A 14,014-nucleotide genomic window follows, 5' to 3' on the forward strand; every position below is an offset into this window, starting at 1 on the left:
GGTCAATGCATTTCTATAGTGAGATATAGCAGAGCCCGTGCAGTAAGCCCGGCTACTCCAGACACCGGAGATGAAAGAGCTCTGCACTACACCCAACCATCCCTCCAGCTACTCCTCCTGTACTAACACGACTAGCTCAGCTTGACTATTCCTTAGTACTACCAACACACTCAGCTCGTCTACTCCATAGTGTAATAGCTGATCTGAGTGTGTTTGTAGTACTAAGGAATAGCCAAGCTGAGTGTGTTAGTCTGTTGCATATCTGCCAGCTCTCCTACATCTCCTACACACTCAGCTGGGCTATTCCTTAGTACTGCTAACACACTCAGATATTCCTTAGTGTAATAGCCCAGCTGAGCGTGTTAGTACTACAAACCCCAACCCCACCGGGAGGTTGGGGGGTTAGGGTTTGTAGTACTAACTCACTCAGCTGGGCTATTCCTTAGTACTACTAACACGCTCAGTTCGGCTATTACACTAAGGAATAGCCGAGCTGAGTGTGTTAGTAGTACTATGGAATAGCCAAGCTGAGCGTGTAGGAGATGTAGGAGAGCTGGTAGATATGCAGCAGACTAACACGCTCAGTTTGGCTATTCCTTAGTACTACTAACATGCTCAGATCGGCTATTACACTAAGGAATAGCCGATCTGAGCGTGTTAGTAGTACTAAGGAATAGCCAAGCTGAGCTAGTCATGTTAGTACAGGAGGAGTAGCTGGAGGGATGTTTGGGTGTAGTGCAGAGCTCTTTCATCTGTCTGGAGTAGCCAGGCTAACCGCATGGCCAGCTCTGCTATATCTCGCTATAGAAATGCATTGACCAGCGTTGATTGGCCAGTCTACAGGATTCGGCCAATCAACACTGGTTCTGCCTGATGAGGCGGAGTCTAAAATCGGACCAGAATGGAAACTGCGGTGGACCGATTTTAGACTCCGCCTCCTCAGGCAGAACCAGCGTTGATTGGCCGAATCCCGTAGACTGGCCAATCAAAGCTGGTCAATGCATTCCTATGTGAAAAAGTCAGCTCTGGCATATCGCAAGCTAACAGGGGATCCCAACATAATAAAGGTACTTGATGCCCCCATGAATGCTTCCCCTGCTGTTCCAGTTGCATTCCAGGGTGTTGGCATCATTTCCTGGGGTGTGATAGTTGACTTGGTAACTCTTCTGAGTCAAATGGTGGGATCCCCTGTAGTGAAGCATTTTCTCCCATAGACTATAATGGGGTTCGATATTCGATCGAATAGTCGAATATTGAGCGGCTACTCAAAACGAATATCGAATCTCGAACATTTTTCTGTTCCCTCATCTCTACTAAACAGTCTAAAGGTGTGTCAAATTTATCAAATCGTTGATAACTCTAGTTCAGACTGTCTAATCTGAGTCTGCACTGTCAAATGTTTAGTAAATGATAGAAATTCTGACCCTATGTATCTATGCTAACCTGTGCTTGTTTCTCTCATTACATTATTTTTGTGTTTTGACTGTGAAAAGAAACCTGGAAGACCTGAATACACTACAGAATACTAAATAAGTAATTATGCCTCTATGAAACTCACACGGTTGCTCCTTACCACCAGATTATCTTCTTGTGATTTACAGTAATTCCGAGTATTTATATGGTGGGAATATATATACAGAATAGTACAAAGGTGGACCAAGGATTAGACCAACAGCCTGTAAAGAGGATAAGCCTTTGACAGTCTGCCTCTACTTGCCATTGACATTCTGCGCCCAGATGGGGGAGGAGGTGTAATGCTGGAGCTTTCCTCTCGTCTTCTTGACTCAGATCCTGAACCATTCCTTGAGTCAGAACTATCTGGGTCACTGGCCAATCTGCTCTCTGAAAGCCCTCTGGAGGTGGAACTTACTTTACGATGTCCGCTATCTGCAGAGTCACTTCGATCTTCCACAAAGTCCTTGCAGCTACTGACTCTGCTGTGTTTGCGCAATGCAGATGGTAGCTCCATATGGCTTGAATGAAGGCATGATCTGAGAGGGTGCACTGTACTATGCCTTGTTTGGTCTAAAGACTGATTACTTTTCAGACAGCTCTTGGATCCAAGACAATTGTTATGTTGCGATTTCTTGTTTGAATCCTCACTACTAGAGGAGAGATTTCTCTTCTGCAGGGAAGATATTTGGGGTTCCTCTCCACTATTTCTTATGTGCTGATCAAGGGGAGTCCTGTTTAGAATTTGTCCATGGTATTGGTCAATGTGATTACCCATCCTCTGGTGTTCTATATACCTGGACTCTTGCTTGCAATGTATATTAAGCTGTCCACTATGTTGATCTGTGCTAAGTCGATCCCCACTCCGTCTATGCTTCTCAGCGGCCATAACTTTACTAAACTGATTTTGGTCATTTATCATTTGTACTTCCCTAAACCCAGGGGCTGGCGGAAGATAAGCTGGTAAACCAGCTCTGGAGTCCATTTGCTGGTCAGCTAACAATTTGTAGCCACTTGAAGACATAGGAATATTCTTGTTTGGAGAAGAATTACTTAATATACAAACCTGCTGTGCTGAGTTCTTCTTAGACTTACAAATACTTATTTCATCCTCTGTCACATCAGCAATGTGTTTCCTATAAAGTCCTTGCCTGATCTTCCTCACACCTAAATGGAAAATTTCTAAAATATTCAGAAAGAGTGACACGGCAGCTATGCTGTGCATAAAGACCATGAAGATAGTCTTCTCTGTTGGTCTGGATACAAAGCAATCTACTATGTTTGGACAAGGGAAACGTGAACATTTATACAATGGGTTAAGCTCAAATCCATACAAAAAATACTGGCCCACCATAAAGCCAACTTCTACAATAGATCTGGTTAGGATATGAAACACATATGTACGTAAAAGAGATCCTCGAAGTGGAGCCTTGTTTACTTTCTTTTGCTCCTCTAGTTTTCTTAGCTCTTTCTCAAGTCTCCTGTGTTCATCAATAACAGTGTCCAACTCTTCCAGCTCTGCCCTGAGCTGTGCTTTTTTCCGTTGTCTCTCCTTCTCCAGAGCTCTCAGTCTGTAAAGTGCGTGTCCCATGTATACAAGAGATGGAGAAGACACAAAGATTATCTGTAATACCCAGTACCGAATAAGTGAGATAGGGAATGCTTGATCGTAACAAACGTTCCTGCAACCTGGTTGTTCTGTGTTACATATAAACTCCTCCTGTTCATCATCCCAAACATCTTCAGCAGCCACTCCAAGCACCAGCATTCTAAATATGAAGAGGATAGTCAGCCATATTTTCCCCACTATAGTTGAATGAATATGAACTTCTTCAAGTATACTTCCTAGCAAGTTCCAGTCACCCATTTTCACATTAGCATGCCTGTAATAACAAGATTGCATTGAAATTGTTCAGAATTTTCTCTTTCACAGGTCAGAAAACAATACAAAAGTTTGAAAATATTCATTTCTATCTATTCATCTCTTTAAAATGATATCCTAAACCTGCATTACTCACCGGCCACAATATTTAGACAGTATCATAGTTTTAGTCCATACATAATCCTACAAAGCAGGTTATAATTTAATAACAAGGGTAATGTAGTAACGTAAGAAACCTCCAACGAACAATGTAAATGTGTTATAATAGTAACCTTAATTTGTGGTACTTGTACATTTTAGGTGTAATTGGTTTTTATTGAGTTTTCTAAGAAACTAGCAGAAGGACCCGGCTTTGCATGGGTATATTTCATTTTTTGTTTCTGTAGTGGCCCCATAAGAATTGCCCAGTTTTGCACTGGTGTACTTTGTGTCGTTTGTCTGTGTGTCCATAAGTGTCATCCAAAATGAGATACACATTATCACATATCAGTGAGAAACCTGTGATCAGTTGTTATGGATGCCTGGAGTAAAGCTGTGTGAATGTGATCTTGTTTAGGTGTGAACAGTGCCTTAAATCACCTCTGCACAATTTTAAAGGGGCTCTATCATTGGAAAAAGTCATTTTTAACTCATCACATCCTTGCATAGCTTTTAGAAAGTCTATTCCACACCTACCTTTAGTATATAGATTGCCTCAGTAGATTTTGAATAAGTCCGTTTTTATTCATATGCTAATTAGCTTCTCCATGCACCCGGAAGTCTCTTCGTGCACTGTCTCCTGTATATACAGCCCAGGCTGCTGCTGACTCCTCCTCCCTGCTCTCATACAGAGCACACAGCATAGAGAGGAGAGCAGGCTGACAACTTCCTGTACATGCTGGAGCCTAATTAGCATATGGATAAAAATGGACTTATTCTAACCCTACTGAAGAGATTTACATACAAAAGATACGTGTGAAATAGCCTTTCTAAAGGGTATGCAAGGATGTGCTTAGTTAAAAATGACTTTTGCCAATGATAGAGCCCCTTTAAAGAGGGGCATGATTTTTTTTGTAATATTTTAAACTAAATAATAATGTTTATTCTTTTAATCTATAACTTGTAGATGGTGGGTTTGGACTATTCCTCTTTGGTTTTTGTGATCTTGTGTAACAGTGTCATTCACAGTGCCCTGCCCCTTTAAAGCTGACATACTGCAGTGAACAAAATGGCTGGGTTGCTATGGAAACCTGGAGTAAAACTCTAATGTGTTGTATTCTGTGCAGAGCTGTGTATCTAATCCTCCGGCATGTGGAACTGTGTGTAGACGCTCCTATCTAATCCTCCCACTGTGGAACTGTGCGCAGACATGCATATCTAATCCTCTGGCGTGCGGTATTGTGTGCAGTGGTGTGTATATAATCTTATGGCATGTGGTATTGTGTGAAGATGCGCGTATCTAATCCTCCGGCGTGTGGTACTGTGTGAAGACATGTGTATCTAATCCCCCGGCATGTGGTACTGTGTGAAGATGCGCATATCTAATACTCCGGCGCATGGAACTGTGTGCAGACGCACGTATCTAATTATCCGACATGTGGTACTGTGTACAGACGTGCATATCTAATTCTGCAGTGTGTGGTACTGTGTGCAGACACACAGATCTAATCCTCCGGCGCGCAGTATTGTGTGCAGTGGCATGTATCTAATCCTCTGGCATGTGGAACTGTGTGCAGACGTGCATATCTAATCCTCCGGCGTGTGGTACTGTATGCAGACGCGCGTATCTAATCCTCCGGTTTGTGGAACTGTATGCAGATGCGCGTATCTAATCCTCCGACGTGTGGAACTGTATGCAGACGCGCTTATCTAATCCTCTGATGCGTGTATCTCAGTTTGGATATCAGTGTTGGATTGTGCACGTTGAGTGACTGTGTATGTCAGTTGGAATTTGAGTGAAAGACTTGCAAGTTTGTATTGACTAAGGGAGGGTCATTGTTTTGAGAATGCTGTATCTCAGCAACAGTACGTCCAAGCGAGTTGGGGCTTGTCTTAAACCTTCCTGAACACCTGAAGTATCTGTGTGCCAAATTTGGTGAAGATCGGTCCAGTCGTTTGGTCGTGCATAAAGAACAGACAGACAGAAACTCATTTTTATAATATAGAGAGACAAGATAAATACACAGTAAATAATACAGGCAACGGTGCAAACACCATAATAAGCATGTGCGCTAGTGGACATGCAAGTCCAAAAACAGCCAAGGAAGGAGAAGAACAGGTGTAAGGGCTAGTTCACACGGGGACATGGACGCTGATTTTGACAGCAGATTTTGCGGCCAAATCAGCGTCCATACAATGTCCACACTATGTGAACTGCTCCCGCCGCGACCATCGCGGTCGCGGCTTTCACCTCCGCTGTCGGCTCAAATGAATGAGCCGACATGGAGGGCGCTGCGGCTGGGCGGAAGCCGCGGCTCAGCGCGAGCAGCTTCCGCCCGAAAGATAGGTCATGTCGCTTCTTTTTCTGCTAGCAAGCTAGCAGAAAAAAAAAGCGAGCAGTTCACATAGGGATACACTGTATGGACGCTGATTTGGCCGCGAAATCCGCTGTCAAAATCAGCGTCCATGTCCCCGTATGAACTAGCCCTAAGAGAAAGAGGGAGGGGGGAGACAAAAAGATAACAGGGGCACACAGACATCGAGGAGGGAAACAAGAGGAGAGGGCAGAGGTCACTAGGGCAAAGGGGAGACCGGAGAGGATTATGAGAACAGGCTAGAGAACTCGGATGACTCCAGAAACACCACTCATGGCGGCTAGAGGGTCTCAAATTTAGAGGAGGTAGGAGAATCAAGGCCTCCTCCTAATGAGGAGGAACGCCATCAATGTTCTTGTACATTTTATATCTGCTATTTTACAAGAAATGCTAATATGATATCACTCTGTAAAAGACTAGTATATGATCTAAGTATGGCTTAAATTGGCTTATCACATCACCTCACGATCACATTATAGGTGGTTCCTTTCCTCTGTATAAAACTTTGCTGTTATTGACTGCGGAGTCTACGACATCCAGGTTTGGAGAATCCCTTTCATTATGGCAGAAGGTTAACTTCCATTAGACAGCTGAGCTACACAGGACACCCATGCATCCCTTAGGCCCCTCTCTAGCCTACAACCCCTTAGTGACCACTGAAAGCAGGCGTATTGGTGGTCACTAAGGAGTTAACATTATAAATCACAAATTAATAAAACTTTTTCAGATGGCTGCTAGTAATCTGATATTTGAAAATTGTACTTGTCAGTGAATGTGCAATTTTAGGAAACCTTCCTAACAGCCTCCAGCTGTGAGCACAACAGTCATCACCAAGTTATCAATGTCACTTTGTATGTTAGGTCGCCTAAGCACTGAGTCTTTCACTGAAAATTCTGTCAAACTTCTGCCTAAAACTTCAGTTGTATTTGGTATCAATTTAAATTTTTTTTACTTAAAAAGACATCTTGATTCCAACATTCTACTCCAGAGATTTCTACATCAACCAAAACTATTTGCTATTCCAAACAGTTTTTTTTTTTTGCAATGTCAAATAGTATAGTGTGAAAAAAGACAAAATCTTGTATACATAGTTATATAGTTAGTATGGTTGAAAAAAAAACAAAAACATGCCCATCAAGTTCAACCAGGGAAAACGTCATGACAGTTTATACATCTCCATAACCATCAATTTTATTTTACTCTAAAAAAAAAAGGAATCTAATCTTCCTTTGAATCTGTTATCTGTTGCTGCTGTGACCAGCTCCTGGGGGAGGCTATTCCACAGATTCACAGTCCTTACAGTGAAGCTTTGGCAGCTCTTGAGAATAAAACTGTTTTTCTCCAGATGGAGAGAGGTGCCCCCTTGTCTTTTGAGGGGATTTTACATGGATCAGCTTATCCCCATATTTCTTGTATGGGCCATTTATATATTTATACAGGTTTATCATATTTCCTCTTGTGTTATACAGCAGAGACCCGGCAGTAATGCAATAGAAGTGCCAATATTTTGCAATGCATATTTTGAAATGCATTGCATTAGCGATCAGAACCCCTGGGGTTCAAGAAAATAAAAAAAAAAAAAAAAAATTAAAGTACTTTGTGAAACTACTGTGAACACATACACATTAGGTGTCCCTTTGTTCGAAAATGCCCAGTCTACATATCTATAAAAATATTTTTCCTGTACGATGAACACCATAGTGGGAAAGTATTCAAAAGTGCTCTCTAATAAAACTTTGAACAAAAGTGATCCATACAATAGACATTCCCCAAAATGATACAACTGATGTTGTTAGACTATGGTGACTAAGAATTTTTTTTTTTTTATCTTTAAGGGTTAAAATGTCAATAAAAGTGTATAAATTTGGTATCCCCAGCATCGCACCAAAACATAGACTACAAGTGACATGTCATTTTGGCTGCACAGTGAATGCTGTAAAAACAAAGCCCCTAAGAAAGTCGCAAAAATGCAGTTTTTCTCAAATTCCTCCCCATTCTGAAATTTTTTTACCAGCTTCCCAGTACATTGTACAGAATAATAAATGGTACCATTATGAAGAACAATTTGTCCCGCAAACAATAAACCTTCTGTGAACGGAAAATGTAAAGTTATGGCGTTTGAGAGTTGGGGAGTGAAAAATGAAAAATGTTGCTGGCGGGAAAGAGTTAAACGACTAAATAGGTTTAACTCCTTTAGTCTCTCCTCTTTTATTGGTTAATAAAGGTATCATACTTACGATAAACAAATGAATAAATACAATACATATCTTCAACCATTTTGTCTTTTTTTGACACAAAAGCATCTAACATTGCATGATCTGTTCTACATAACACAATACTACATAATTTCTTCCCATATGAAAATAGTTTGTTGTTTTTCTCAGAGTGGAGGGTTTGGAGAGATCTATTACGTCTCTCATCTGAACTGGAACCTGTTTGTAGCCGTTTGTTTCTGTTTGTATCGCCCATTTCTACACTACTGTACTCTCCCTGACAATCCTGCTCTTAGGCGCTTCTGACTTCTACTAAATTACTAACAATTACTGAAATCAATTAATAATGTTTGGCATTTAGCATCTTGTTTATGGTGACAAAAGATCCATGTATCATCCCGCAAATGATAATAGTATTTGTTCTGTATCGGCGCATCTACAAACCAGTTATCTGCCATTAGAAGCAAAATTTGGCAATGTATTTCTTAGGTGTTATGGAACTAAATATATATTTGCAGATCATTCTTCGATACATAGCTGAGGATGTAATGGTTGTCCCAACTGTAGGTCCGAGTCTCATGAAATAGTGGACATATACATAAAATACACTGTAGTAAGCGCACCCATCGTATACAGATTAATAGAATGAACATGAAATGATCTAGCATGAGTTTACTTATATCGCCACAATCTTAGCTGATATATATGTCCTCAGATTACTATTATGTATATATGCACTACATATCCATTGCTTCAGACTTACCTTGACAGAGATGGTGTCTCTGGACATTACGAGCACATCCTCTGTGTTGGGTGTAGCTGATACTGATGGAGTGGAAGCTTTTGTGGTATATAACGCTGTAACCGAACATAATTCTCAGAAACTGCTTACTGATAAGCCGGAGTGTAAAAACAGAGATTGATTATGTTGTCGTGGACAATTGCCTCTGGCCAGCATGAATTGTGTTGGGTATAGAGACTCTCTGACCCCCATCCTGAAGAGTTCCTTTAATTATTAATTGTTTTAGTGCATATTATTGTACCACTAGTCATTATAAACCAAAAGAGTATTTGTACTTAACCAAAGTCAGAATGCCATATTTATTCCAGCCAGAGAAGTGGTAATAGCATGTAAATAGTTCTTGTGATAAACATTACAGCATACATGTCAATAAAAAGTAATCAATCGGGCATGTCCGATTTTCTGCCTCTCTGCACCATGTGCTATTTACAGCACAGACTGAGGCAGTCTGTCTGGGCCACACAGAAAAAACATAAACTGTTAAGAAATATCAGAATATCAGCTAAAATCTGATGGATTTATAGGTACCCACTGCTCAATAAAAAGGAATACATGCTTAGTATAGTGATGGTTACCCAACTATAGCACATTGGCAACATAACGGCCGTGTGACTTGATCGGGCTCAATGTAATATATTCTATAATAGTCCATTTGCATGTCAAGTCATAGAAAATAGATATTCTTAGGAAGAATAAGAGATAAAATCTGACATTTGTACCTGTATGGGGTAATAACTAGGAATGCCTATCCAAGCGATTGTATTTGTAACAGAAAAATGTGAACTATGTAAAAGTAAAAAGTAATCCCATTTTGGAAACTACACCCTTGTAAGGATTCATCTAGGGATGTAGTCAGCAGTTTTACCCTACAGATGTTTTGGTGTTTTTTTGTTTTTACTGAAACCCCCCCATAAAAGACCATCAGTTGCAATTACAGAAATTTGTGCTCTCTCTATATTATAAAAATTAATTCTTGTCTCTCTGTCTGTTTTCTAATGCAAACCAAACAACTGGACCGATCTTCACCAAATTTGGTACAGATACTTCAGGTATCCGGGAAGGTTTAAGACGAGACTCCAAGTCGCTCGGACGTACCGTTGCTGAGATACAGCATTCCAAATACAATGCCCCCCCCCCCCACAGCCAATACAAACCTGCAAGTCTTTCACTCATATTCCAACTGCCATACACACGGTCACTCCACATGCACAATAAAACACTGATATCCAAACTGAGATACACGCATCAGACGATTAGATAAACAGATCAGCACACAGTATCACACGCCAGAGGATTAGATACACGCGTCTGCACACAGTTCCACACACTGAAGGATTAGATATGTGCGTCTGCACACGGTTCCATATGCCGAAGGATTAGATACACGCGTCTGCACATAGTACCACACTCTGGGGGATTGGATACATGCATCTGAACACAGTACCACATGCCAAAGAATTGGATACACGCATCTGCACACAGTTCCACACACCAGAGCTTAAGATATGCACGTCTGCACACAGTACCACATTCCGTCGGATTAGATATGCACGTCTGCACACAGTACCACATTCCGTCGGATTAGATATGTACGTCTACACACAGTACCACATGCCGTAGGATTAGATATGCGCCTCTTCACACAATACCACACAGGGGAGGATTAGATACGTGTGTCTGCACACAGTACCACACTTTGGAGGATTAGATACATGCCTCTGCACACAGTACCACAAGCCAGAGAATTAGATACACGTCTCAGCACACAGTACCACACGGGGGAGGATTAGATACGCGCGTCTGCACACAGTTCCACACGCTGAAGGATTAGATATATGTGTCTGCACAAAGTACCACACGGGGGAGGATTAGATATGCACCTCTTCACACAATACCACACGGGAGGATTAGATACGCACATCTGCACACAGTTCAACACGCCGGAGGATTAGATACGCATGTCTTCACGTAGTACCGCTGCCAGAGGATTAGATACGTGCATCTACATACAGTACCACATGGGGGAGGATTAGTTACGCGCATCTGCACACAGTACCACACACCAGAGGATTGGATATGCACAACTGCACACAGTTCCATACACTAGAGGATTGGATATGCACAACTGCACACAGTTCCATACGCCAGAGGATTAGAAACGCACGTCTGCACACAGTACCACGTCATAGTATTATATACGCACATCTTCACACAGTTGTACACGCCATAGGATTAGATACACGCATCTGCATACAGTAACACATGCTGTAGGATTAGATACATGCATCTACACACAGTTCCACACTCCATAGGATTAGATACGCGCCTATTCACACAATACCACACAGGGGAGGATTAGATACGTGCGTCTGAACACAGTACCACATGCCAGAGAATTAGATACGCGCCTCAGTACCACACGGGAAAAGGTCATACCAGCTTAACAACATACACAAAATATATCTGGCAAGAAAGAGCCTCTTAATTATCAGTAAAGTGGAATCTGCAGACTTTTGACCCCACTGAAGGGATTTACCACGTGGTGTAGCGAGCATTTTTAACCCTTGACCATTGCATTAATTTAATTTCCAGTAACTGTTAAATCGGGTATCCTGAACACAACAGATTTTGGAACATTCGTCTATGATACAAGCCAGACACAACATATTACGTGTTGAAATATATTCCAGGAGAAAATTACATTTTTTTCCAATCACCATCATCTGTGTATTCATTTTGGAAAATAAATCAATATAACATTTGGAGTTAAAAATGTTAACTGTACCCCTGGATAAATTCCTCTAGGGATTAAGTTTCCAGGATGGATTTATATCAGGGGATTCCACTTTACTGGCATTTAAGGAGCTCTGCAAAAATGTCATAGCATCCAAAAACCAGAGCTCATTCCCTTCTGAGACTTGTTTATACCAACATATGACACTAAGTATGTTATTCTGGGTACTAAAGTGTCTATGTGAGCATAAACTGCAGTTATGAAGGAGCGCAAATTTAGATGTTTGGTATCTGGATGCCATGTCATTTTTGTGGAGCCTCTAAGATACCAGAAAAATTGAATCTCCTAGGGAGTGACCTCATTCTGAAAACGGTATTTCTCAAAGAATTTTTCAAGGGGTGTAGTGAGCATCAGTATCCCAGACAGGAATGCACAGCAGACAGCAAAGAGGGAATATAAATTGTGCGGAGTACTTTGGGAAGACCAAATTCTCTACTATATTCCCATTAGCACCTGTTTTGTGGGGGTTGGTCACTCTGGGGATCACTTCTGGTGTCTTTTCCTTTGTAAGCTCTAAATCTGGGCTGTCCCCCAACATATTCTTGCATGGCTTATACATTCCCATCCTGATGCAGCCAGTTATGCCCTAATGATTTGACTTCTTTATTTTTTTTTGTCTGCACATTGTACAAGCTATATATATTTATTTTTTATTTTTATGGTGATGTAGGCATATGAGGGCAGTTTTTTTTTTTTGCAGGAGATGCATTTTGTAATGACACTTATTGACTAAATTTTATTAGCTCAAAAAACTCCAGCAATTCTAGCATAGCTTTTTACCTTTTAATTTCTTTTGCCATTCCGTGTACACCGTGTTACCTTTATTCTGCGCGTCGGTACAATTATGTCGATACCCAACTTATATTGGTTTTTGTTATGCTTTACTAATTCTGCAGAAAAGAACATTTGCAGGCATAAATCATTTGTGCATCAACATCTTCTGAGATGTGTAACATTTTTATTTTACTGGTTTACAGACTTGGCTTACTTTTTTGCGGAACGACGTGTGCTTTTCATAAGTACGGTTTTGGGGTATGTGTGACTTTTTGATCACTTTTTATAGCATTTTTTTGTAAGGCAAAATGGACATCCAACGGGTTAAAACCCCTGTCAGAACCCTACTCCGACCGGGTATATGGAGCAGGGTGTTATCTGTCAGTTACAGCTAACACTCCCAATGCCGCCTACTCAGAGATAGTGAGCGGGTGGCCGGCCATGGCGTAATAGTACGCCTGTGTGCACGCTAACTACCTCGACACCAGGATGTAATAGTATGTCCAGGGTCGTTGAGTGGTTAATAAATATATTCGGTATTTCGAGTCCCACGAAAAAGGAATAAAAAAGTGATGAAAATGTCAGACATCCCCCAAAATAGATTCATACATGAAATATAATACATGTACAAGTGTGATAATATGGCAACCCATCCGCAGAATATAGTGAATACGGCAAATGCAAAAGCCATGACGAGAGAGAGGAGAGCGAGACAAAAACCCTTGCCCACGGTTCAGTACACGGGGCCTTAGCCTAAAATTTTTGCTTTAATTACTAGTTTTTCATTATAGTGAAGACTGCTTTGCCTTGGTTTGCCTTAGAAAGCTCCTGATCTATAATTACCGTATTTTCCGGACTATAAGGCGCACATAAAATACTTCGATTTCCTCAGAAATCGAAAGTGCGCCTTATAGTCCGATGCGCCTTATATAAGGCTCGAAGCGGCGGCACGCGAGGAGTTAAGCGGCGGCCGCCGGCAAAGTCTCCATGCCGCTTCCATACATTGCAATGGGAGCGCGCTATTCAAATAGTATTCGTTCATCTCTAACTATTTGAAGAGCGCGCTCTCATTGTAATGTATGGAAGCGGCATGCAGACTTTGCCGGCGGCCGCTGCTTAAAGGGATTCTACTAGAGATGAGCGAGTACTGTTCGGATCAGCCGATCCGAACAGTACTCGCTCAACTCTAGATTCTACCATTAAAAGAACTTCTTCCCCCTGACCACGTCGGAATAGCCTTAAAAAGGCTATTAATCTCTTACCTCTTCCATAGCCAGCGCCGCCTTCTCCCTGAGCTGTGTTCGCGCCTTCCGTGTCCCCGTCTGTGTTGTCTTCTTTGGGCCTCATGGATGACGCATGCGCAGTCGGCTCTGGCTGCGAGAGCCTGTTAGAGCCGACTGCGCATGCATCATCCATGAGGCCCAAAGAAGACAGAGATGGAGCTGCGGAAGAAGGCGGCGCTGGCTATGGTAAAAAGGTAGGAGACTATTTCGACGTGATCAAGAAGAAAGAAGTTCTTTTAATGGTAGAATTCCTTTAACTCCTCGCGTGCCAAGTGCTTCCATTCATTTCAATGGAAGCGTG

General features: G+C 41.6%; 1 protein-coding gene across 1 annotated transcript; it reads right to left on the reverse strand.

Moving 5' to 3' along the window:
- Positions 1–1,663: 1,663 nt before the first annotated feature.
- Positions 1,664–8,828, reverse strand: GJA10 (gap junction protein alpha 10). Its single transcript, XM_075266878.1, has 2 exons — positions 8,824–8,828; positions 1,664–3,335 (listed from the first exon to the last, which is right to left on the reverse strand). The coding sequence occupies exon 2, from the start codon at positions 3,317–3,319 to the stop codon at positions 1,664–1,666; it is 1,656 nt and encodes a 551-aa protein (XP_075122979.1). The 5' UTR covers positions 3,320–3,335; positions 8,824–8,828.
- Between the last annotated feature and the right edge of the window lie 5,186 nt (positions 8,829–14,014).

The sequence above is a fragment of the Leptodactylus fuscus genome, chromosome 3, assembly GCF_031893055.1.
Source record: "Leptodactylus fuscus isolate aLepFus1 chromosome 3, aLepFus1.hap2, whole genome shotgun sequence".
NCBI classification, from domain to species: Eukaryota; Metazoa; Chordata; class Amphibia; order Anura; family Leptodactylidae; genus Leptodactylus; species Leptodactylus fuscus.

Excerpts from the sequence above, each read along its gene's own strand:
- GJA10 (XM_075266878.1), bottom strand. The coding sequence starts at position 3,319 with ATGGGTGACTGGAACTTGCTAGGAAGTATACTTGAAGAAGTTCATATT.